Genomic DNA, 26023 nt, shown 5'->3' with positions numbered 1-26023 from the left:
TCTTGGAGTCTCTGCTCCACAAAGGATCTGGAATCTGCTTCTTATTCTCCAGCTGGCACACCGTCGCCTCACCTCCGTGTTACCCATGCCAAACCTGGCCAAGTTGATTCTCATCTCTGGTCTCTGCTCAAGCTATTGGCCAGCCTTCTGGTGAACTCCTATTCAACCTCCAAAGCCCTGCACAGGTGGTCCACTTTGGTAAGCCCCCGGAGCTCTGAAGACCTGCTGGAGTTCAAGGTAGATTCTGGATGTCAGGTGGATCCACTTCCCAGCTACACTGTGAGCCCCCAGGGGGCTAGAGTTGTGTGTTACTCTGACCCGGGTGGTGGCAGGCCTTAATGACTGATGGGAAGATCTGAATGGCTGCAAGTTTCTCTCAGTGTGGAGGGAAAGCAGGGCTAGAGTGGCAGGGAGGAAAGTGGGAAGGGTTGGGGGAGGGGGAGTTGACCACAAAAGCCCTATCTCCCTACCCCCTCACCCTGCCTGAGTGCCCTTGAAAGGGTGCCCGGTCACATGGAGGGCACATGGGCATGGTTTCATGCAATGGGTGTTTCTGGGGGGTGGTTGGATGTGAATGAAGTAAGGAGGGGTCTTGGGGAAAGAGCTCAGTCTAAAAGCTGAGCTCTGCTAGGGGGCACTCCAGGCTGAGCCGACTCCAGCACCCCAAATTCTTCCTCTTGAGCCTAGGATGGTTTTCCCTGCAGTGTGAGTGGCAGCTGGGTGTAGGGGGTCAGGACTGAGTCTGGAGGTTTCTTGGGTCTTATGCTTCCCTGGTGGCTCAGTGGTAAAGAATCCACCTGCAATGCAGGAGACCCAGGTTCGATCCCTGGGTCAGGAAGGTCAACTGGAGAAGGGAATGACAACTCACTCCAGTATTCATGCCTGGAGAATCCCATGGACAGAGGCTATAGTCCATGGGGTCGCAAAGAACCGGATATAACCAAGCGACTCACACCCCCTCAAACTGGCCCTGTTGGAGAATTCACACCCATTCTACAAAGAACACCAGGCATATTTATTCACGGAGGCCACCATCTGCATGGCACAGAGAGGTCTAGGGGATTCAGGGGGTATGGAAGACACTGGCTTACAGGCAGGCAGGGGGTGGAAGAGCTCAGCAGACACTGGCTGGCAGCTATGATGTCTCTGAGGAGGACTCGGGTCCACTCCAGCCCCCAGCCCCACTCCTGCCTGTTTTTCTCAGGATGTGACCACCAAGACCCCCAGTGGCAGGCCTCCTGCAGCTGGAACCTGGCTTGGATGCCCACTTTGCCTACAGCTCCTCCTCCATTCTCAGGCAGGCCCCCTGGGATGAAGGCGGAGGGGGAGATGGAGGCGCCCTGGACCAGGCCAGCAGGAGGGGCGCCACTCGCCTTGCTCTTGTGCTTCCAGCTTGGTCAGCACTGGCTCCTTGGGGAGCACCAGAACAATCTGTGGAGCCTGCAGGGAGAGAGGCAAGAGCAGCGGGCCACTGTCAAGTCCTGCCCAAAGCCCCTCAGGCACCTTTTCCTTTTCTGGACGAGATGGGCAGCATCAGAAGCAGCTGGTCACAGTCTCGCTTTTCCCTTTCCTTAATCCCTAGCAACCCCTCCTGCCACATCACTCAGCCTTTTGTCCCAGAAACAGTTCTTTGCAAACTCTGGTCTCCAAGGAGGTCAAATAGCTATGGTAAGAGCAATGATAGTGACCTGGAAAGACCCCAGTTCCTCCACATGTGCTGTGTTGGCTTTGAAGCGCCTGAACCTCTCTGAGCCTTAATTTCCTCATCTATTAAAAAAGCCTCCCAGGTGGCACAGTAGTAAAGAATCCACCTACCAATGCAGGAGATTCAAGAGACACAGATTCTCTCCCTGGGTTGGAAAGATCCCCTGGAGGAGGAAATGGCAACCCACTCCAGTATTCTTGCCTGGAGAATCTCATGGACAGAGGAGTCTTGTGGACTACAGTTCAGGGGGTTGCAGGGTCAGACACGACTGAGCATAAACGCACACACGCATTAAAAAGAGGGAAGTTGGGATTCCACTGGAAGCCCAGTGGTTAAGACTTCACCTCCAAATACAGGGGGTGCAAGTTCAATTCCTGGTGGGGGAGCTAAGATCCCACATGCCTTGTGGCCAAAATAAAACAAAACAAAACATAAAACCGAAGCAATATTTATTGTAATAGATTCAATAAAGACTTTTAGAAAACTGGTCCACATCAAAGAAAAAAAAAATCTTTAGAAAAGAAAAGTGGGAAATCATTGCACTTGTAGAGATCTCTAAGGTGTCAGGTGCAAACGGTATGAAAAAGGGCTTGGTGCATCTCACAGAGGGAGCAAGGAAATGTTAGTAGATGAAAAAGAAAAAGGAAGGAGAATGAGAAGGAAGGAAAAAAGGTTCTTGCCTGAGTTGATCAACTGAATAGAGCCAGCTCTGTCATTTCCACTTTAATAAATGAGGAAATTGAGGCTCAGTCTCTGGGGTGAAGAGATCCTCAAAGTCACACAGGCAGTAAGCAGCAAAGCCATGGGTGTGCCCAGGTCACTTTCCGTATATTCTTTCCAGTCCAGAATGCCTTCCACAGATTCCTGTGTCTGTCCAGTAGGCACACGGTCTGACACCAGGTGCCTCTCCCACCAACCCCAGCATGACGCTAGCAGGCGAAGCTCACATCCTCAGTTCTTGATGCTTTCCTTCTTCCCCTTTGCTAGTGGCATCTGATTCCCAGAGCTGGGCCCCCACGGACAAGCCAAACCCATGCTCACCTGCTTCTCTCTTGCCCCGGGAGTTTAAGGTTCTGGGGGCTTGATGCTGGAGTCCTCAGAACGGAGGGCAGTGCTTTTCGGCTCCTTGGGTATCTGCAGAGAGAGGCGGCGGCTCTGAGGGCCCTGCCCAGGTCGGGCAGGTGTCGCTGGTGGAACTGGAACAGCCTGGGCAAGGCCAGGAGCAGCGAACAGTGTGTGGTGGGCGCCACCTTGTGATCACCGTGCAGTTTGCATGCCATGAAGCAGGGCAATCCTTCACACACGTGTCCTGCTCCTAGTTCAGTTAGCCACTGTCCAGGGTGCTTGGGCACAGCAAGGCCAAGCAGGACACAGCCCTTGCCCCACTAGAGCAAAGGAAAGGGGTCCAAGTGAAGTGCACAGTGACGGTAAGAGTTGTACATGCACGCAAGAGGCTGATACCCCAGCCTGGGGGGATTCCAATTGTGCCAAACGCACTTCTGAAAGAGGACTAGTAATGCACCAGGTAAGAGGCAGCTTGGCAAGCTCCCCGAACTCCACGATGGCCCAAGAGTGAGGTTGGGGTGGGGAGTGGGGATGTAGGGGCAGCCGCAAGTGGATTGGTAGATGGAGTATGGATGGGAGAGATCAGCCCAGCCTTGGCCTCAAGGCTTAGCTTTGATCCTAAAGATGCCCTCACCTGTGCTCCTGGGGGACATCTGCCTCACTTCTGTCCTCTGGGAAGTCACCTCGTCTCCCAGGTAAACTGCCAGAGGCCAGGGGCCATGAGAATGGCCTGATGGTGGCTTACTCCCAATGGCATGGGATTGTGTGGCTTGAAACTGAGCACTGCTGATAATACAGCACAGAGAAGGTGTGAACTGAGAATAATTTATGAAGATCAAAGTCCCATGGACAGAGGAGCCTGGCGGGCCACACGGGGTCACAAAAGAGTCGGACACAGCTTAGCAACTGAAACAACAACAATGTAAAAAAAACAACAAAACAGAACCAAGAGGGAATTCCCCAGGGGGCCAGGGGTTAGAACTTGGCACGTCCACTGCTGTGGGTGCTGGGTTCAATCCCTAATGAGAAAACTAGAATCCCACAGAAAAGGAAGAAGAAGAAGAAGAAAAAAAGTGAAACCAAGAGTGAACTTCTGTGTATGGGAATGGATACTTCTGTTTTTTTAGTTTATTTCATTAACCTTAAATCTGTGTGGTTTCTAATTGTGGTGTCTGAAATAATTTAAGTTCCCACTTCATATATAGGATGAAAATAATTATGCTGCTAAAAAATAAAGTTTATTCATAATGTAATAACACAAAACAGTTCTTATGATAGAGAAAGAAAAAGAGCAGGATATGAAATCAAGTATAATATCATAGCTATTTAAGAAAAGTCCATGTAGATTTAAAAAGGAGAGGCTGGAAGGAAATATACCCAAAATATTAATAGTGCTTGAATGAGGGTGATGGAATTTCTATTTATCTCTATTTCCAGATTTTCTTTAATGAGCTTCTATTCATGTTATAATTTAAAAAATAATTTAAAGAGCAAATTTAAAAGGCTTATTAGTCATGTACATAATATTGGTTTTTAGTGGATATTAGTTAAGATTATCCTGAAAAGTTCTGGTATGATTTTTAAAATACAGAGCCAGCTAATCATTAAAGATGCAAATCAAAACCGCAATGAGCCATCACCTCACACCTGTCAGAATGGCTGTCATCAAAAAATCTACAGAGACCTGGGTTCTATCCCTGGGTTGGGAAGATCCCTTAGAGGAGGGCATGGCAACCTACTCCAGTATTGTTGCCTGGAGAATCCCCACGGACAGAGGAGCTTGGTGGGCTATGGTCCGTGGGGTCGCAAAGAGTCAGACCCAACTGAGCAGTTAAGCACACAACGAATGTTGGTGAGGATGTGAGAAAAGCGAACCCATGTGCAGTGTTGGTGGGAATGTAAATTGATGCAGCCACTATGGAAAACAGTATAGAGGTTCCTTAAAAAACTAAAAATAGAACTGCTATATGATCCATCAATTCCACTAGTGGATATATATCCAATGAAAATGGAAATACTAATCTGAAAAGATATATGCATGCCGATGTACACAGGAACATTATTTACAAGAGCCAAGATATGGAAGCAACCTAAGCACCCAACAACAGATAAATGGAAAAGGAAGATGTGGTGTATATATAGATATGCAGTGGACTATTACTCAGCTATAAAAAAGAATGAAATTCTGCCATTTGCAACAAAATAGATGAACATAGAGGGTGCTTAGTGAAATAAACCAAAGACAAAACACTGTATGTTATCACTTATATATGGAATCTAAAAAATATTTATTTTTTAGAATGAATGAATATAACAGAAAAGAGACAGACTCACTGATATGGAGAATAAACTAGAGGTTACCAGCAGGGAGAAGGAAGGAGGGAGGGTCAAAATGGGGCAGGGGATTAAGAGGTACAAGCCAGCAACTATGAATGAAATCAATAAGCTACAAGGATATATTGTACAGCACAGGGAAATATAGCTGTTATTTTATAGTAACTTTAAATATAGTGTAATCTGTTAAGATGTTGAATCACTATGCTGTACACCTGGAGTTAATTTAATATTGCAAATGAACCATACTTTAATCATAAAACAAATAGCCAAAAGAAGGAACATGTTGGGCAGACCTTTGTCCCAGGGGCCACAGACACAGGCTAGGTCACTGCCCTTGTCATGAGGGGGAAGGCTGGGAGACAAGAAGGACCCTGTGTTTCATTCCCCATCTCCTAACACAGGCAAATACCTGTCGTGATGATTCGTGGGGAGGAAGGCCCCCCTGAAGTCACAGAAAGCCCGGATTATGGCACATTTTTAAAAGGTGAGTTCTGTGACATTCTACTACTTTCAGCTTCTAGAACAATGTTTCTCAAGTTAGATTTTGTACCAACGCTGTTCTAGAGGCTTAGGGGAGTGTCAGTACAAGATCACCTGGGAGCTAGTTTCCATGCAGAGTCCAGGCCCTACTGAATTTGAATTTCTGGGCTAACGTCTGGGAAACTGAGTTTTTACCAGGTCACCAGGTGGTATTTATGGCCACAGAAGCTGAAGACTGCACTGCGATTCTTAACCCAGGCCATATATTAGATTCACCTGGCAAATTTTAAATACAATGCTAATTTCCAGGCCCCACACAAGACCAGTGAACTTCAAGTCTGAGGCCTGGGAAGTTTCTAAAGACCCCCACGTGATTCCAGCATGCATTTAGGGCCCAACCACTGGTCTTAGTTGGTTGGTTCACAGATGAGTTTTTCATCAGAATCATGTGGAGGGCTTGTAGACAGAGGGCTGGGCCCTGCCCCTTGAGCTTTGAAATTAGGAGGTCTGAGTGGCACTTGAAGGTCTGGGTAAGCAGAAAAGAAGTCATTTTTGACCTCTGGCCAATTTATATTTCTCACAAGTTCCTAGATGCTGCTGCTGCTGCTGTTCTAGGGAGCACTATACTTTGGAAAGTACTGCTCTAGAATGAGGGCTTCCAAGGTGGTTCAGCGGTAGAAGAACCCACCTGCCAGTGCAGGAGATGCAAGAGACGTGGGTTTGATCCCTGGGTTGGGAAGATTTCCCTGGAGAAGGAAATGGCTACCCACCCCAGTATTCTTGCCTGGGAAATCCCATGGACAGAGGAGCTTGGCAGGCTACAGCCCGTAGGGTCGCAAGGAGTTGGACATGACTGAGCGTGCTTCATTCTACACATGCTGTAGAATGAAGCCTTTAACCCCCCAGGGGACAGCCTCCTGGATAAAGGAGCAGAGGACACGAGCTCTGTCCCCCAACCCTCAGCTTCCGGCTTCCCAGGCCCCAGCCCAGCTGATGGGATCCATGGAGAGGAGCCCCGGGACAAGTCGGTAGAACTCACCTCCCAGTAGACTGCATCCTCAAAGCAGTTCTCATCAGGTGCTTGTCCCCAGAATGGTAATCTCAGAATGACCCCTAAAGGAAGTTGGAGGTCCCAGAGGTCAAGAATGACTTCTTCTCTGCCTACCCAGACTTTCCCCTCAACTGGAAAAATCCTCCCGGTCTCAGAGCCATCAGTGCAGAGACAAAGGGTTCCTGGGGGCTCCAGGTGACCTCTGGCACACACTCTTGGGTCCCCCAACCACAGGGCCCCAGCTTCTCTGGCATGGTCACCCCCACTCACCTACGATGACGCCGCCCGCCAGGGCCATGGCCAGTGACACAAAGAGCCCGGCAGCCTGGAACCTGCCCTGCGTGTTTGGGCTCCAGTTTAATTTGGATCTTTCAATGCCAAAGGCATAGGCAAGCCTGGGGTAGAGACAGGAAGCAGGTCAGGATCCCCTGGAGAGGCCAAGTGACTACCCGCTGTCACCCCACACGCATGAGTGGACACAAAGGCTCAATAACCTCTGGGCCTCAGCCTTTCCATCTGCAGAATGGGGGCACTAGAAAGATCAGATGGTCTCTAAGATTCTTATGGAAGGACAGAGGTTGAGGAGAGAGGCCCATGAAATAGTGGTCCGGGGTGGGTGAGAAAGGGGACAGAGTTAGTCTTGGACCCTAGAGAAACAGTAGGAAGGAGGAATGGAGAAGGAAGGAGGGACCGCCTCCATTCTTACCCTTCCTCCCCATACAGATCAATGTTGGCGATGCTTGCCGTCACTGCGCCCGCAATACCGCCTATGATGCCAGGAATGCCATGCAGGTTGTGAACACCACACGTGTCCTGGATGTGCAACCGGGACTCCAGGAATGGCTGGAAACAGGGCGATGAGTGTTGCTCAGGCAGGGGGCTGTGGCAGGCTGTGGGGAGTCTGGGGATTCTGGAAGCCCCAAATACACAGAGACCCAGCCCCCACCCTCTCCCTAGAAACCACCCGCACCCCCCAGTCCCTGGCCCTGGAGCTCTCACCGTCAGGTACACAAAACCCAGGGTGGAGACGATGCCGCAGACAAAGCCGATGATGAGGGAGCCGAAAGGAAGAACCATCAGCTCGGCAACGGTGCCCAGGCCCACTCCTCCGGCGAGCGTCGCATTCTGGATGTGCACCTGGGCAGGGCAGGCAGAGCAGGCAGGAACTCAGTCCTCTCCCAGAGTAGCGTCCTGGAGGAGCTGACCTAGGGCCCAAGTTGATCTGTGCGTGGTGGGCCGCCTGGGAGCCAGAGATGGCTCCCATGCATCTCAGCCAGCCAGGAGACTACAGAGGACTCCAGCCTGAGCCCGGGCTTGGGACAGCCACCCCTGTGCTGTCTGTATACCTGCCACTCTCACCAGCACTCGGGGCATTTTCTATGTGCACATGTGCTTGTGTCCATGGGTTCCTTCAGCCCACCTGCATGTCCTCTTTGGATTTGGGTGCCCAGACACAAAAGTGTGCCCAGGTTCGTGTGTCTGATGGCCTCTGTACACATGTGTGCTGGCGGCAGAATCTGCGAGCCTACAGGCGCACCGGCTGACTCTCTGAGGACTTACCTGTGCCATGGACCACGGTGCTGGCTTGCAAGGACTATGTTTCATCTCCACAACAAGCCCAGGAGGCGATTACGGTTACCTTTTCATGTTTTCAGGTGAAGAAAGTAAGGCACGGGAGAGGTTCATGGACTTGTCGAAGACCACACGGCCAGCCAAGGGCAGAAAGGTGTCTTGATCCAGGTCCGTGTGGAGCCAGAGCCCCTGACCTTCATCCTCTTCCATGTCCCTCCCTGCATATGCCCACACAAGTGTGTCTGATTCTCTCCCCCCGGTGCCTGTTCCCCATCTCTCTGTACAGTGACTGACCAGTGCATCCCGGGGCTCAAGGCTGTGTCCCGGAGTAACACACACTCCTGGCAGCATCTTGGCACATAGGTGCCTGGGTCTAGAAGCTAGTGTCAGAGTATTAGATGGTGGGATTTCGTGGATGGTTCAGTGGTTAAGAATCCACCTTCCAATGCAGGGGACGCAGGTTTGATCCTTGGTTGGGGAACTAAGATCCCACATGCCTCCGAGTAACTAAGCCTGAGCACTGCAATGAAGACCCAGTGCAATAAAAAATAAATAAAAAAGAATATCAGAGAGAGAGGTGGTCCTCTTTCTATAGAAAAATCTACCAACACCCATTACTCCCCCCGGAATGACAGGAACATGTGTCCCAGTGGCATGATATGAAGGACACTGGGCAACACCACAGCCCCACAGACGTCCCAAGTGTTTTGAAGGGGTTCTCTTTTGAGCGCGTGGAGGGGGCAGGTAGGGGCAGAGCTAGGAAGGCTGAGGGCCAGAAGCTGGTTTTTTGGGGGGTTGCTCAGTCCAGAACTAATGTCAGCATTGTGGGGAGAGGAGGATGAGAAGGAGCCAGTTCATCCAGGGCAGCCAGCATGATAGAACCTCCACGAATCTGGTTCTGGGCTCTGCCTAAAGCCAACTGTGTCATCTGGACAAATCATTTCTCTCGGGGCCTCAGTTTCTTCATCTGCAAGATGGGTGCAATAATCCTTATGCTGCCTGCTTCACTGAGTTGTTGGCAGGGCGTGGTGATCAGTGCCCACTGGGCACAGGCAGTTGTGGCCACAGCTTCCCCCAAGGTTCCCCCGCCCCCACCCCACTCACCATGTCCAGCTTGCCCTTTCTATGTAGGGCGCTGGACAGCGCCACTGAGGTGAGCACGCAGGCTGCTAAGGAGCAGTAGGTGTTGATGGCCGCTCGGTGCTGAGCATCTCCGTGATTGGATATAGCCGAGTTGAAGCTGGGCCAGTACATCCACAGGAAGAGGGTGCCTGGCCAGACCAGACAGGGTCAGTGGAACCAGAAGAAGGGGCGTTAGATGGGCCTGACGGAGCTTGGACAGACATCCTGTCCTTTAGCTCCAGAGATATCAAGTGACTCACACAGCCCAGCCATTTCCCTCCCCTGGAACTTTATTCGTGCTGGGGGCTCATCTTGAAAGGCCCTCCCTGCCTTACTCACTACCTAATGCCCTCTTAATCTTTCACTCCGCCCCAGGAAGTCTACCTTGACCCCACAACTTGGTGAAATGCCTCCCACCCTGCTGCCCAGGCACCTTGAGGGAGAATCTTTTTCTCCACTGTAGGGAGATAATCAAGTTGCATGGCCATCTGTTCTACTACCCTGTCAGGAGCTCCGTGAAGGCAGGGCTGAGTTTTAAAGGACCAGAGAAGGTAGCTGATATGTGTTCTCTGGAATGAATGGACACAGGAAATAGGCACGTACACCTTGCTGAGATCAGGGCTGGACGCACTTCCTGGTTATCACTGTGTCTGCCCTGGGGCATTCGAGGGAACACACAGGATGAGTGACCGACTTCTCCCAGCCCCGTGGGGAAAAGGGACAAGTAACTGGGATCCTTGAAATATCTATAGGCAACCTCTCCCTGCCCGTTCTCCGAAGGGAACTGGCAGCCACCCACCAGACCATGTGGGGATGAGGTATGATCACCGCAGCCTGAAATGCTCATGGTGACCCTCACCCACCACGGTAGCACGGCAGCCCTCGGTCATCATGGGGGCCCCCTCAATCGCTATGGAAGCTCTCACCGATCATGGCAAAGAGGTCCGAGTGGTACGTAGAACTCTGCCTCTCCTTGCTGAGGTGTAGGTTAGGGCGGTAGAGGATCCAGGCCACTGTGAGCCCAAAGTAGGCGCCGAATGCATGGATGGTCATGGAGCCCCCTGAATCCTTCACCTGGTGGATGTGTACAAGGGTACTGTCAGGGTCTGACCCTCCTCTCCCTCCCTCCTCTGACACTCTCCCACCCCCACCTCCCCACACACAGACAGAGGTGCAGCTGTCTCCAAGGAGGTACAGGCTACAGAAGGAAGCCCAGGGCCCTGGCAGACCCATCAACTGGGAAGGGGAGGAAGTGGGGATCCCCTCCTCAACTATACTTCAGTGAAAATTAAAGTGGGGAACTTCCCTGGTGGTTAAGAATCCACCTGCCAGTACAGGAGAAATGGGTTCAATCCCTGGTCCGGGAAGATCCCATATGCCACGGGGAAACTAAGCCCATGCACCACAGCTACTGAGCCTGTGCTGCACAAGAGAAGCCGCCACAATGAAAGGCTCATACATTGCAACGAAGAGACGCCCCACTAGCTGCAACTAAAGAAAAGCCTATACAGCAGTGACAGCCCAGTACAGGCAAAATAAATTAAAAAAAAAAATCACAGACCTGCTTCTTCCCTCTAGATGGGAAACCCAACCAGAGAGGTAAGCGTGTCATCCAATGTCACAGGGCTAGTTGTTGAATTGTTGACATACCTCTTTCCTGACTCCCAGCCTGGTGGGTGCCTCTATTAGCTGTGTGACCTTGGGGGAGCCCCTTACCCTCTCTGAGTCTCAGTTTTCTCATCTGTAACATGGGAGTAATAACTGTGCCTAGCTCAGAGAGAAGGATTGAATGAGATAACCCACGTGAAGCATTCAGAGCAGGGCCCAGGCAAGGGCAAGTGCTCCTTGATTGTCAGCGGTGATTACTGTGTTTCAACTTGGCTGCAGGAGAGGCCCAAACACTGTCATGCATTTGAGGGAATTTCTGCAGCAGATCAGAGAGGGGTTTTGAAGGTCAAAGAAGCCTTCTCTGCCTCTAAACTCACACCCAAGGTACTACTTCTCAGTCAGTTTCAGATCTCATCTATTGACTCCCCTGTGTACCTCCTCATTTAGGCTAGCTTCTTTCTCTCTACCCACCCCAACCAGTCTCCAAGGCTGGTTTATTCACCTTTTTTATAACTCGCTTATGATCCACTTTCTTCTCTTTGTCCTAGGCCAGACCCGGTCCCATTACTTCTCACCAGGGTGACTAACACAGCCTCTTGACTCTCTGCCTCCAACTGTTCTCTTCACCACAGCCAAAGTGACACTTCCATAGCATGTATTTGACCATGCCCCTCTCCTGCCTGGAACTTTCCATAGCTCCCTATTGCCCTCATGATAAAGTTGAGACTCTTCAACACAGTCTATGAAAGTCTTGATGATCCATGCTCCTTCCTGCCCCCCCAGCACCCCACCCCCATTCCCTCTGCCTCAAATACCTTTGCTCATTCCTTTGCCTGATTATCTACTTGACTTCTGGCTTTAACAACTGTTCCTCCAGGAAGCCTCCCTGGCCTGCCATGTGCTGGCTCAGGTCCTCCTCCCCACCCCCCAGGGCACCTAGCCCTGGAACTCCATCCTTGTCTCACTGTCTGGTCATTGTTTGCTTCCTGGCCCCCTCACCAGATTGTGAGTTCCTTGGGATTGAAACAAAGTCCTGCTCACTCCTGTATCCCACTGCCTGGAGCACTGCCTGACATGTAAATCCAAAATTTATTTCCTTGACAAATACTTCTCGATAATTTATTAGGCATTGGGCCAAGTGCCAGGAATAGAGATAGTCTCCAGACAGATAAGGTTTCACTCTTATTTTCCCTTAAGGATAAATGCTCTGAAGAAAATAAGTCAAGGATAGTGACTAGAAGGAGGTAAGGGAGAGGGCAGCACTGGTAGGAGAACCTGGGCGGGCCTCTCTGAAGAGGTGAGACTGCAGCTGAGACCTCAGTAATGAAAAGGACCAGGGAGATGAGCGCTCCAGGCAAAGGGAGCAGTAAGTGCAAAGGCCGTGAGGTGGAACCAAGCTTGGGTATTTGAAAAGCAGACCACAGGATATGGTCAAATCACAGAAAGATGGGGAGAGAGTAGATGATAAGCTTAGAGGAAAGGCTGAGGCCAGAACATGTAGGGCCTTAAAACAAGTTTAGATTTGATTTGAAGTGAAATTAAAAAAAAAAAAATCAGAGTTTTAATCAGAGGAATGGTCTTATATGCATTATTAACAGGTCCCCACAGCTGCTGGTGGAGATTAGCTAGCTTGAGGTGGTGGATCAGGCAAGGATGAAGACAGGGAGGGACTTCCCTGGTGGTCCAGTGGTTAAGACTCTGTGCTTCCACTGCAGGGGGCACAGGTTCAATCCCTGGTAAGGGGACTAAGGTCCCACATGCCACCTGGCATGGCCGAAAAAAAAAAGGACGATGACAGGGAGATGAGTCAGGAAGAAGGAATATGATAGTGTGGTAGAGGAAAACAATGACAAAATGAGTGACTGAATATAGGGTCGTCTGAAAGCAAAACCCCTGGGGGTGGGACTTCCCCGACAGTCCCAAGATTAACATTAACACTGTGCTTCCACTGCAAGGGCGTGGGTTCAATCCCTCGTTGGGGAACTAAGATCCTGCATTTGGCACAGCACAGAAAAAAATTAGAATGGAAATCATGTGCTCAAAATAGTGAAACAAAAAAGACTGAATCCCAGATGATACTGAGGAACCACTGTGCAAGTATGATCACCCTGCTTCTGAGAAATTCTATGTTAAAAAAATAAACAACTCATGGGGGTTTCTAGCCAGACTCCAAACATAGAGAAGTTGGAGAATGAGAAAGGGATGGGGTTCCTGAATAATCCCTACTCCTGCAAATATGCCAAAGAGGTGTCTAAACAAGAGTCAGAGGCCTAGGATGCTCTTTACCTTGGCCAGTGAATTAGTCAACCTCAGGGGGCATCATTCCTGCCATAGAAGTCCATGTGAATGGCACCTCCAGAGTTGTGCAGTGTGCAACCCATGCAACTGTACATGTCTGCTTTGGCCACTCCCCTGGGAACCTTCCTTACAGATGTGCCCCCTCAGTATACCAGGTCATTTTCTTGGCAGAGCAATCTGGGAATGTGTGTGTGCAAGATGATGTGCAGGAACATCCCATTCTTTCTTTCTGCTGGGCCAAAAGAGAAAGGAGGAAGAAAACCAACATGTGAGGAACCTCTACTCTGTCTAGTTGCTGGATTGATGTACCGGGTGGATGCTCAATATATGTCATTTCTCCTGCTTTACAGCTGGGGAAACTGAGAGTCAGAAGATTAAGTGACTGGTCAAACTTGAATTGAATCCAGCTGGCTTGTCTCCCCAGTCCTTTCTTTCTCTGTCACCTTCCTGTCCCCCCAAGTGTCCCTTCCACCACCATCCCTGTTCTGAGCTCTGCTCACCTCTAACAGGTTGAGGAGAATGTATTCATTGATTGAGAAGAGGGTCACTTGGAAGAGAGTCATGATGAGGAGCTGGACAGGGCTGACTTTGCCCAGAACTGCCCCAAAGGCCACACAGACAGAGCCCACGCAGAAGTCCGCATTGATGAGGCTGTGGGGAGACAGGTCAGGGGAGGGGCTGAGGCCACAGCAAGAAGTGGCACTCAAGCTCTGGGGTTAAATCTGAACTTTGGTCACCTGTGGGTTTGGGCTTGTGGTCTAACTTTGCTGAGCCTCAGTTTCACCATCTGTGGTAATGGGCATGTAGCATCTTAGAGCTACTCTAAGAATGCAAAGAAATAGCCTGTGAAGTATCCAGCACAGCAGTGGCACATACCAGATGCCACCACACCCTTCCTTTGAGGGCCCATCTCAGGCCCCACCCTCTTCCTTGCAGGCAGCTTGTACTCAAGGCACCCAAGTGATCTGGCTGCTGTTGTTGAATATCGTCCGGTCCGTATTTGGGACCCTGTCCTGCCCTTCATTTTCTACCTGCCCTTCCAAAACCTCTTCTCACCCACCACCTCTTCAGGAAGCCTTCCCCAATACCTCTAACCAGATGTGGTCTCTGCCTCCAAATCCTTATCTCTACACACACTTCTCCTGCTGGCTACCAGGGCCTTGCTTGGGTTTGAGTCATCATGACCTCCTCTTCACCTTACCTGGGAGAGAGGATTTATGTCCAGGGAAGAAGGAAGGCCCTTCCTTCAGGCAGTAGAGAGCTAGGGGCTGGGTGGAGAGAGGGGACAGGAAGGCCAGCAGAGAGAATACAGGCCAAGGAGCTTGCAGGCCCTCCTTAAGTCTGGACCCTGAAAACCCAGCCAGCCAGCAGAGGCATGCCATGTGGTCAGAGGGGATCCGGATTCCATCCATGTGCCTGCTGTGCCTAACCCAGGTCTCCTTGGGCCCTGCCAGCAGCAAAGCTGTCCTGGAGTCCAAGGCAGACTCTCAGTGTGGCCTCCAAGTCATGAGCGTTGTCAACCAGGGTCCTCATAAAGACAGCAGGGGCTACTACTTCCTTAAGGCAGTCACAGCCACAGGAGCCCCCTCCCCCATACTCAAGTGTGTGTGTGTGTGTGTGTGTGTGTGTGTGAATCAGGAAGTGAGAAGTAAGAAGCCAGCTGATGGTAGGGACAGTGTGTGGAGTTGGGGCAGGGCTCTGTCCCCTCAAGGTTCCTCCCCAGACAAAGGATGTCCACTGGAATGTCTCTTCACTATAAGCCTTGTTCATTGCCGCATCCCCAGGGCCTGGCTGAATGCATGATGACAGGTGCTAAGTGCCAGGCACTTCAATGCTTGTTCAGTGCAGCACAGGCCTTCCTGTATCACACCTGGACCCATGGAACAGGTACCATTATTAGCCATTATTCTCCATGGGAAATGGAGACTTAGAGAGGCCAAGTTATTTGCCCAAATTTCCATAACTCAGCCAGAAGACCACCTGGCAGAGATCACCCCCTAGGAAGGAGTGAGAGGGAGCACACAGAAGCCCATACCTGGGCCATCAGCCCCTGGGAGATGGATATCTGGATGTCACATCTCAGGCAAGGCCTGAGAATGGAAGCTGAGGAGCACACAGGTCCTCCTTGAGTCTGGGGAACAGCCCTGGAGGGACAGGTGGGATCTGGGACTCTTCAGCAGGGGCAGGACAGAAGCCAGGAGAAGGATCCTCAGGTGAGGTCTAGGGGGCTACATGTTCATCTCAGCCCTGGGCACCAGAAATCGGCTCCAGCTAAGTTGCTGAAAATCATTTCTCCCAAAACCAAGTTGTCAAAACTCAAGTTGTCAAGTGACTAACCTGTTAAATAACTGGTTTAAAAAATTTAACCCACAAAAGTTTACAATAATTTCCTTTGAACATTTAAAAAAGCTCTATAGTTCTGTTTTGCATTTAGCCATAGCTATTTTGCTGTGGTGGCCAATTAAATATATCACAGGCACTTTTATACTTTGGGTCTATGGCTTTGGGAATGAGAATTTCCTGTGTATCTTATACAGTAGAATGATATGCATGTATGTCATGGATTTTATATACAAAAAGACCAATTTCTTGGTTCCAAAACATTTTCTACCTAGTCGACTATTTTTCCTGTTTCTCTTAATTCATGGATTCATTAATTGGCTCGAATGAATTAACATTTTGCAAATATTTGACATATGTTTAAAATTTCAGGCCCCTGGCCTATGATATCTGATTGGTGTCCTGTATGTGACAGCAGGGATTTGCACTTTAAATGTAGTTTTGGGGAGGGAGGTTCAAGAGGGAAGGGGCATAAGTATACCTATGGCTGATTCATGCGATGCGCAGTAGATGCCAACACAATATTGTAAAGCAGTTATTTTCCAATTAAAAATAGATGTTTAAAAAAACGTGGTTTCATACCAATTTGCCTCTAAACCCTTTCTGTGGATTTGGTTTTCCAAGCAGGCTAATGAATGCTTGTTTTTACACACCAATGACAACTTTCTCAAAATGTACTTTTCTTTAGCCAAACGTCATATGTCTACAGAAATTGAAGACAATCTAACTGGACTTAAAGAAAGAGCCTTCAATAAACCAAACCTTGACTAAAAAGGGAAGGGAGGGGGGAAATCTCCCAAAGGCTGTTGATTTTGTACCATGCAATGGAAACTGTTGACAGTTTCTTAAGTTTCCCTGGCTGGAGAGTTTGATAAATGAGTCATTCAGTGAGATGACTGCTTGGCAAGCTGGGTTTTGGCAAGTTGGCAAATTTACTGTATAACCTGGTGGTGGTGTTGAGGGAAGAAACATACTAAGGCTCCTAAGAGGTCTCTTCAGACAGAGGGAGGGGCTGAGTTCCCTGATAGAAGGGAGTGTAGTACTTGTCAGACCAAAAGATTATCACAGACGAAAGTGATGAGGATGGAGGTGAGAAGAGATAGGGATCAGGGGCCCCCTCGGAGGCTGATGCAGGGAGGGGCTTCAGCCCTAGGACTCCACACATGCCTCACAGCTCTTTGCTCTGTTCCGTGGGTGGGGACACAGGCAACTGGATTCCCCATTCAATATCCCCTCTACAATGAACCTAAGTAGGCTGCTTCAGGCAGTCCCACACTCCTTCCGCTCGCCTGCCACCCACTCCCTCCCCTCCATGGGTCCTATGGCCCGATTTCTCTCAGGGCAAATTTTGATCTTTGCCCTGAGATGTCAGAGCGGAGTCAGGACTTGGACTCTGGGGAAAAGCCTTGCATCCCTACAGCCTGTGTCTTAGGAGGAAGGAAACCCTCCAACAGCACTTAGTTACCATGAGAACTCCCACCCTGGAGACTCACTGATTAGGAAGTGAGTGTGTGTGTGTGTGTGTGTGTGTGTGTGTGTGTTGTGGGTGGGGGGTGTATGTTGCCGGGCCCCTGGGGACCCTGGCTGGAAGACGAAGACCCAGTTCACAGCCCAAAGCCTCTGGGCCACGCCCCTGGACCCGCCTCCCGCGCAGGCCCCGCCCACTGCTCTACGCCCCCGGCCCGAGCCGCGCTCACTTCTCTAGGTCCACCAGAATGTAGCGTCCGTCAAAAGATTGAAGCCAGCCCTGCATGAGCAGCGCCCACTGGATGCCGAAGGCCGCCAGCAGAAAGTTGAAGCCCACAGAGCTGTAGCCGTAGCGCTGCAGGAAGGTCATGAGGAACCCGAAGCCCACGAAGATCATCACGTGTACGTCCTGGAAGCCTGTGGGGAGAACACAGTCCAGAGTCCCGGTGGCCTAGCGAAGCCCCTCGCTGCAGCTCTGCGTCTGGGCCAGCGCGGTCCGCAGCTGAGCCTGTGTCTGCTCCGCCACTGGCCGGGCCTGGGCCACCCTCCAACCCCCATCCCGCCACCCCTACATCTGGATCCTGAGGCTCCTGCAGTAATTATGACTCTGCTGCGAGTAGAAGAGCCACTACTACCCCATCACATCATAAGATACAAACTGCTATGTATACAACAGATAAACAACAAGGTTCTACTGCATAGCATATTCAGTTATATATGTATAAATGAATCACTGCTATACAGCACAAACTAACATAACATTGTATATCAACTGTACTTCAATTAGAAGAAAAAAAGCCTCTGGGGTGGACTTGGCTGGGGGGATGGAGGTAAGAGCCCCCCCCCACTTTAGACCACTTAGACCACTGGGTTTTAAGGCCAAGGAATGCCTGAGCGTCCCTTTTGAGAGATGACAGCCCCCTTTCACTGCCCTTGCCAAGGGCCTTACCTGCGCAATTCCATTCTTCTGCTGTGGAGAAGTTAGTCTCATTTGACCTAGGAGTCCCTTGACTGGCCAAAATAATTAGGTACCATAACAAATGAAAATCATAAAAAACAGAAACAGTTTTGTTTTTTTTTTTTAAGAGAGAGAGAGCAGAGAGGGTTCTTGCTTACAACAGGATGCTGACAGCCCAACAGTTAAATGTGGAATGAGCACTGAAGCTGGAAAATCACAATTTTCACAATGAAGATTTCATCACTGGATGTTAAAATCCAGGGACAAATTTTGACGAAGAGCAAGGTATTTGCGTTGTCTTAAAGGAGTCTTATGAGTTGTAAAGGAGGGTGAAAAAACATCCGGTAACCATACAGTGGAGAAATTGGGCAACATCTTGGTGGTGTGATCAAAATAAACGTCACCAGTGGGGGACACGCGGACATTGTGCACCTTCAGGAAGATATTCTGAAAAGGACACAACACCTATGTGGTGCTCTGGCTGAGAAGGCACAATCCCAATCTAATCACGAGGAAACACCAAACAAAGAAACATGCTATTAGAAAGGGGTTGAAGCTGGACTCTTGAAAAATATCAGTGTCTTAAAAGATAAAGAAAGGCTGCCCTTGTGAACATCTATTATAGGACAGACACGTGCTAGGTGCCTTACCTACACAGGAATGTTCTAGGTTAAAGAGGCTAAAGAGACAGGTCAAATAAATCCAATACTTGACCCTAGACTGGGTCCTGGATTTGGCTGGGGTAGGGAGTGGGTGCGGGTGCAGGGGAATGCCACAAAGGTTCTTATTGGGTCCACTGACAAAATTGTATAGGGACAGTATATGAAAGTAGCATACAGTGTAAATGTGTGAAGTTGATTACTGTGGTGATGGAAGAGAATACCTCTATTCTTAGGAAACAGTGGAGTAATTAAGGCAGCCAGACCGCAATATGTATAACGGACTCTTAGTTCAGGGGAAAAGGAACGGTATGTACGTGTTGCTTTTATGTGGGAAAAGAGAGAGATGCTTAATGGGAGTTAAAAAGAGTATATAGTGTTCTTTGTACTATTTTTGTTTTAGCAACTCTTTGTAAATTCGGAATGATTTCCCCAATTAAACATTTTTGAATAAGAGAGAACTGCAGGGCTCACCAGGCCTGGCCTGGCCCCTCCCGCCAGTCTCCTTCTTCCTTTCCTCGGTCCTCCCTTCCCTCTGGTGCCCCAGCCGGACTGGCCTCCCTGAGCTCAGTCTCACTCTGGATCTTTTCCTGTGGTGGGCCCTCCACGTGGGACGCTATTCCTGCAGAATGGCCAGCAACTTCTGTTCTTCTTGTTTAGTCGCTCAGTCGTGCCCAACTCTTTTCTTCTGTCCATGGGATTCTCCAGGCAAGAATACTGGAGTGGGTTACCATTTCCTTCTCCATTTCTTCTTGTGGATCTCAGCAAAAAGTCACCTCATCACAGAGGCCTTCCAGACCCCTGAGTTTCAACTTGGTTCACTCCCTCATGACACTTTCTTCTTTCTTTTCTAGTTCTTACAACAATTTGTAGTTAGGTAGTTAAGTTTGTTTGTCTAGCCCACTAGACTGTAAAGCTCCAAGGAGTCAAATGGTGGTGGTTTATTTGCTAAGTCATGTCTGACTCTTTGCGATCCCATGGACTGTAGCCCACCAGGTTCCCCTGTCCATGGGATTTCCCAGGCAAGTATACTGGAGTGGGTTGCCATTTCCTTCTCCAGGGGATCTTCCCAACCCAGGGACTGAACTTGCATCTCCTGCACTGTAGGCGGATTCTTTACTGCTGAGCCACCAGGGAAGCCCCAGGAGTCCAGGCCAAGCCTATTTTGTTCACGCTGGTATTCTCTACTGCCTAGGGCATTCCCCAGGTGGATGCTCCATAAATATCCCTGAAGGGATGAATGGATAATTACTCTTGTAGTCTCAGGAGTAGCCAGATATGCCAGCTGAGCAGCAGCCAAGGGCCCCAGGTGGCACTTCACCATCAGGGGAGACTGCAGACCCTCTCCTGTCTGATGTCTCCTACCCACTGGGTAGATAGGCCCACAGTGTGGGCGGGCAGAGATGCTCAGGCTGTCCTGCCCCTCCCCCGTTGCCCTCATCTGTCTCCCCTGCAGGCTTCCCTAAGGCTGGGTAAGGGTTGAGGCACAGAAGTTGATGCAAGAGAGCTGTAGGTCTCACCCCAGCACGGTGCTCTGAGCTGCTTTTTGCACAGAGTTAAACAAACAGCAGCTCAGCTTGGGTTTCCCAGTGTGTGAGACTGTTATAGTGACTCTTGGGAAGAAACTGATGGGTGACAGACTGGAGAGAGAGGGAGGAGACACCTTCAGACCACAGTTTCGAAAGCAAATGCCGGGAAGGAGGAAGAGGTTGCTGGGGAGGGAGGGAGGTGCTGGGTCTAGGGCTGGTCGTGGGAGTTTGAGATGACCCCATGACCCCGGGTGTGGGTGGTGGCGGTAAGTGTCAGGCGGGGTAGTGTGGCGCAATGGAGCCTGGCCATTCGGGATGGAGCTGGGGTCTGAGGTCCAGCAGACCTGCACACAGAGCTGGGAGTTGGAACGATGAGTGGGAGACAGGAGCCGAGGACTGGCCGGCCGGAATTAAGCAGATTAGACAAGGACAGTGTTGGCAAGGAGGTGAGGGGAACCCCTGGGAAAAGGCAGCATCACAGACTTCCATATGTGAGCTGTTTGGAGGTGGGGGAAGCAGGCGGGCAGGGGCTCAAGAGACTGGAGGCGGCCTTCCTGGGGGCTGCCTTCAGTTCTCCCTGTGGCCTGGGACGAAAGAGCAGAGAGCGCACGGCTTCTCAGGGCTTCTCCCTGCCAGTCCCCACCTCGCTAGTTCTCCGTCCTTCTCTGTGACTCCCCGGCTGTCCTGACCTCTGTCTCTAACCCTTCTGTGGATATCTGTTTCTTATCCCCCCAGCCTCAGGTGCACAGACTCCAGCTTTGCTCTCTTTCCACACCTTCCTTATTCACTCTCTTACTCCTTTCTCTCTGTCTCCTAAACTGGTCCTTACTGGAATACGAATGTTGTTCAGTCACTAAGTCGTGTCCGATTCTTTGCAACCCTATGGACTGCAGCACACCAGGCTTCCCTGTCCTTCACTGTCTCCAAGAGTTTGCTCACACTCACGTCCATAGAGTCGGTGATGTTATCTAACCATCTCATCCTCTGTCGCCCCCTTCTCCTCCTGCCCTCAATCATTCCCAGCATCAGGGTCTTTTCCAATGACCTGACTCTAAGCATTAGGAGGCCAAAGTATTGGAACTTCAGCTTCAGCATCAGTCCTTCCAATGAATATTCACAGTTGATTTCCTTTAGGATTGACTGCCAAATGAGTTTGATGCTACTGAAAGTGCTTTTAATAATAATGATCCAGAACTTCCCTGATGGTCCAAGGGCTAAGACTCTTTGCTCTCAGTGCAGGGGTACTGGATTCCACCCCTGATCAGGGAACCAGATCCCACATGCCACAGCTAGGACCCGGGGCAGCCAAATAAATGAATAATAAATATATATTTTTTAATGGTCTGAAGGTTCAGATTGTATGACCTTGAGCAAGGACATAACCTCTTTGACCTCAAGTTTCTTTTTCTGTAAAATGAGGAATAGTAACAGAACTCAGAGGTGTGTGGTACACATTTAATGTCATCCAATCAAAGCCCTGGGCCTAAGCCTGATTCCTCAGCAACTGCTTACTGCTGTTGCTCAGTCGCTCAGTTGTGTCCGGCTCTTTGCGACCCCATGGACTGCAGCACACCTGGCTTCCCTGTCCTTCACCATCTCCTGAAGCTTGCTCAAACTCATGTCCATAGAGTTGGTGACGCCACCCAACCATCTCATCCTGTTGTCCCCTTCTCCTCCTCAGCAATTGCTTAATTATATTAATTACTACTTCTCTTTTTCTCTTTCAAGACTGACCAGGTGCTTTGCATTGGGTTGGCGACTTGCTGGGGGTCGGTGGAAGTTAATAAGACAACGCCTCTCTTCCCCTACTTTCCCCAGCCTGTAGTGAGTGACTGAGCAGCCAGGCAGATTCCCTCCACCACGGGAGGTCCCTGAGGGGCAAGCCTGGCTCCTGGAGGCCAGTTCTAAGAGCCGCCACCAGGGGGCGCCAGTACACAGCTGTTCTGCGACCCCTTCCTGGTTCACTTTTCTCTTTTGGGATGGTCTAAAGAAGGCCAAGTTTTGAAAATTTCTGAAATCTGAGGATCAAGTTTCCCATGCTGGTGGGTAACAGCAGCTCTCTCTCCAACGCTTCCTCAGCCCTGCAGCAGCCTGGGGACTGGCCCTTCCCATGCTCTATAGGCCAGCCCAGCCTAAACTGTTGCCTTTCAAGTCCACTGGCCAGTCCCTCAATTTTCCATGACTCTGTGTCCACTTCTCCCACAACTCGGAGCCAGACACAGAACCATCCCATCACTGCAAAACCTCCTGGAGAGGTGGTTGAGGAGTGGCAATGCCACAGAGATTGGGGGAAGCGGTTTTTGTGCAGTGTGAGGGCTTGGCCTCACCCCTGCCTGTGCCACTGACCAGCTGGGAAAATCTCTAAGCTCCACCTCTGGCAACATAAAATAGAAGCAAATACACTCCTCGTCTGACAGAGTATGGAGAAAGTGTTTGTGAGTGGGAAGGTTTCTCTGGTGGCTCAGTGGTAAAAAATCTGCCTGCCAACGAGAGAGACACAAGTTTGATCCCTGGGTTGGGAAGATCCTCTGGAGAAGGGAATGGCAACCCACTCCAGTAGTCTTGCCTGGAGAATCCCATGGACAGAAGAGCCTGGCAGGCTACAGTCCATGGGGTCGCAATAGAGCTGGACATGACTTAGTGACTGAACAACAAGTGGGGAGAACACAAAGGAAATTAAATGCTATAGTAGTTCAAACTCACGTTCAAAGAGATATTCCTTGGCCACATTACTGAAGTGACGTGAAGTGTAAGTCGCTCAGTCGTGTCTGACTCTTTGCCACCCCATGGACTTGTCCATGGAATTCTCCAGGCCAGAATACTGGAGTGGGTAGCCTTTCCCTTCTCCAGGGGATTTTCCCAACCCAGGGATCAAACCCAGGTCTCCTGCATTGCAGGTGGATTCTTTACCAACTGAGCTATCAGGGGAGACACATCACTAAATGGATGCTAAGCCTGCACTTAAACACCTTCAGCAACAGCATCAGTCCCTTCTGAGGAAGCTTGATACCAACATTTACTGTCCTCTGGCTTCATGTCATGAGACATGCCCTCCTGGCTACCCATTATCTTCAATCTTCCAAGAGTTCCTATGCATTAAATAACATTCCCATTTCATAGATGAGCATACTGAGACTCAGTGTGATTAGGGAGGTGGCTTAATCTATTTTGGGTTTCGCTGGTGGCTCAGATGGTAAAGAAGCTGCCTGCAATGCAGGAGACCTGGATTCAATCCCTGGGTTGAGAAGATCCCCTGGAAAAGGAAATGGCAACCCACTCCAGTATTCTCGCCTGGAGAATCCCATGGACAGAGGAGCCTGGCAGGTTATAGTCCATGGGGTCACAAAGAGTCAGACACAACTGAGCTACTAACACTTTCGCTTTACTCCATTTAAAGTGATGGGCCCATATCTGTTTAATTCCAAAGTCAACTGCCAGGTTACACTGCCCTCTGCTTGAGGAATGCACAAATCTGAGGTTCAGGTTACCAGGAGCACAGGGTGAACCTTGCTGCTGAACCAGACCTTCAGGTGTTTGAAACTGTGGCATCCTCAGCCTTAGGTCATTTCCTTTCTCCCTCTGTTTTCCCGGGAAGCTTCAAGAGCCCAGGATCTGATGGCTTCTCCTCAGGCCAACCTCGCCAGACACTGCCCGGAGCATCAGCCCAGGAAGAAGTTCGTGTTCAGCAGCTTGGGCTTTCAGGGCACTGCCAGGACGGGTCCCCAGCTGGTTCTGTGCCTGCTATTTGCCAAGGGGCCCATGCCCCGGGAGCCATCTTCAGGCACCCCTGAGCCCCAGCTTGAGCCAGCTGGAGCTAGACTTCTCTGAAAACTGAGATGCCCAGAGGACTCCTCTAATCCTCTGGGCAGAAATGAAGCCTGCACAGGTGTCGACAGCATGGACCCAAGAACCCAGAAAGAACCAAAAGGGATGGCCCTCACTCCATACCCCTGGGAACTGCCTTGAGGCCTGGGAACCCAAGTTTGGGGCCACACCTATGTTCCAACTCCTAGTCACAGCCACCAGTAGGGAAGGGGAAGAGAGGAAAGGTGAAATGAAAGGGAGGAGAGCAGTCCAGGAGGGTGGGTTCAGGTCCCTGGAGCTCACTAGGTTTCTGGATGAGTGACTTTTGCAAGACATGTCCCCTCTCTGGCCTCAGTTTCCTGGTCTGTAAAATGGGAGTCATAACATTGCCAATAGTCATGTACAGATGTGAGAGTTGGACCATAAAGAAGGCTGAGTGCCAAAGAATTGATGCTTTCAAACTGTGGTGCTGGAGAAGACTCTTGAGAGTCCCTTGGACAGCAAGGAGATCAAACTAATCAATCCTAAATAAAGGAAATCAACCCTGAATATTCACTGGAAGGACTAATGCTGGAGCTGAAGCTCCAATACTTTGGTCCCTTGATGCTAAGAGCCAAGGCATTGGAAAAGACCCTGATGCTGAGAAAGATGAAGGGCAGGAGAAGAAGGGGGTGACAGAGGATGAGATGGTTGGATGGCATCATGAACTCAGTGGACATGAGTGTGAGCAGACTCTGGGAGATAGTGAAGGACAGGGAAGCCTGGCATGCTACAGTTCATGGGGTTGCAAAGAGTCAGACATGACCGAGTGACTGAACAACAACAAACAAGTCATGGAGGGAAGATCAGTTTGCATAGGTGACTGTTGGAGATGAACTTTAGGGTCCCTTCTAAAACTAACAGTCCATGACTTTGTGAGTACCAACAATTAGAAAGAGACTGTCATTGGCTGTTGGCAGATGGTGTGGAAAGCTAGAAAGCACAAGGGCATGAAGAGAGTCCTGGGCTGGGGCCCCAGAGGTTGGGCCAACCCAAGTAACCTTGCACCAGTTCTTCTAACTGCTGAGTCCTAGGGCGTCTGCACTTAGTACTCATCCAGTAATTGCTGCATTATGAAGTGAGGACTCCATGCCCAGCACAGTGCCAGAACTTTATGTGCAATGTCTCATGCCAGCCTCACCCCACTCCTGTAGGGTAGGTCTCATTATTATCCCCATTGGACAGATGAGGAAATCGAGTCTGTGTATTGTTGACATTTGCCTACAGGTCACCCACCTGGTTGAGGGCAGAGCCGTGATACAGGTGAGGTGTGGTGACTCTACGGCCATGCTGTTAATCACGGCACCACGGATGCCAGGGAATTCAGGGGCATTTCTCTCCCTCTCCAAGCCAAAACATGGTTGTGCTGTGGTCCTGCACGCCAGCAGGGCGGGTAGGCCAATGAGCCACCCCTGCAGCCCTTGAAGTTGGAACTACCCTCTTAAGGCGGAGAGTTTGGGCACAGCTGGATAAGAGAGCCAAGGTCACCCACTGGCTGGGGTCTCCTGAAGACATCAAGAAGGGCTCTCTGAAGAGAGGTTGGAGGTCTCCGAGGAATTTGGGCACACCTGGCCATTTCCCGAGCTTAACCTCCAGACACTGGGAAGTCTCCATAGTGGGAAGCCTAAGAGGGACGGGGCAGGGGGCTGGGGGCTGCATCTCCTCAGGCAGCTCCCGCCCGAGGCCAGGCAGGACCCTCCGCCCGGGGCGGGGGGAGGGGGGTGGTTGTGGGGGGGTGACCTGCAAGGTGGCGGAACTTACTCGGGTAGCGATAGTAGAATTCGTTTTCCAAGTCAGTGGACAAGTTCTTGATCACCTTCTCCTGCACCCAGTGGGGATCGGCATCCATGTCGTAGCGCACGAACACACCGAAGAGGGCTATCAGGGCCACCTCCAGGAGCAGGCAGGCGACCGGCAGCCGCCAGCGGAGATTGGTGTTCCAGATCATGCTGCAGGGGGCGCCTGGCCGGGGCGGGCAGCGGGCAGTTC

The 26023-nt window shown here is 50.5% G+C and overlaps 1 protein-coding gene across 4 annotated transcripts; it reads right to left on the bottom strand.

Moving 5' to 3' along the window:
• Positions 1–994: 994 nt before the first annotated feature.
• On the bottom strand, positions 995–26023 carry RHCG (Rh family C glycoprotein). 4 transcript variants are annotated; one of them, XM_086365331.1, is made up of 11 exons: positions 25796–26023; positions 17276–17462; positions 13739–13889; positions 10259–10406; positions 9315–9481; positions 7638–7775; positions 7345–7481; positions 6909–7033; positions 6627–6700; positions 2747–2839; positions 995–1440 (listed from the first exon to the last, which is right to left on the bottom strand). In XM_086365331.1, the coding sequence occupies exons 1-10, from the start codon at positions 25980–25982 to the stop codon at positions 2771–2773; spliced, it is 1383 nt and encodes a 460-aa protein (XP_086221457.1). In that variant the 5' UTR covers positions 25983–26023; the 3' UTR covers positions 995–1440; positions 2747–2770. The 4 variants fall into 4 exon arrangements, with proteins under 4 accessions (XP_086221457.1, XP_086221459.1, XP_086221458.1 ...); XM_086365333.1 differs by having other exon boundaries at positions 1392–1444; positions 2748–2839; XM_086365332.1 differs by lacking the exon at positions 995–1440 and adding an exon at positions 2138–2575.

The sequence above is a fragment of the Bos grunniens genome, chromosome 21 (genome assembly GCF_055505025.1).
Source record: "Bos grunniens cultivar Pamir isolate PY7600 chromosome 21, Bosgru_T2T1.0, whole genome shotgun sequence".
In the NCBI taxonomy this organism is placed as follows: domain Eukaryota; kingdom Metazoa; phylum Chordata; class Mammalia; order Artiodactyla; family Bovidae; genus Bos; species Bos grunniens.
Note: the sequence above shows the minus strand (reverse complement) of the source record. Positions and strands in the feature narration are given on the sequence as shown.

Excerpts from the sequence above, each read along its gene's own strand:
- RHCG (XM_086365331.1), bottom strand. The coding sequence starts at position 25,982 with ATGATCTGGAACACCAATCTCCGCTGGCGGCTGCCGGTCGCCTGCCTG. Across the intron at positions 13,890-17,275 it reads ATTCTGGTGGACCTAGAGAA|CCTCATCAATGCGGACTTCT; the intron begins GTGAGCGCGGCT and ends GTCTCCCCACAG. Across the intron at positions 7,034-7,344 it reads GATCTGTATGGGGAGGAAGG|GCTTGCCTATGCCTTTGGCA; the intron begins GTAAGAATGGAG and ends TCTCTACCCCAG.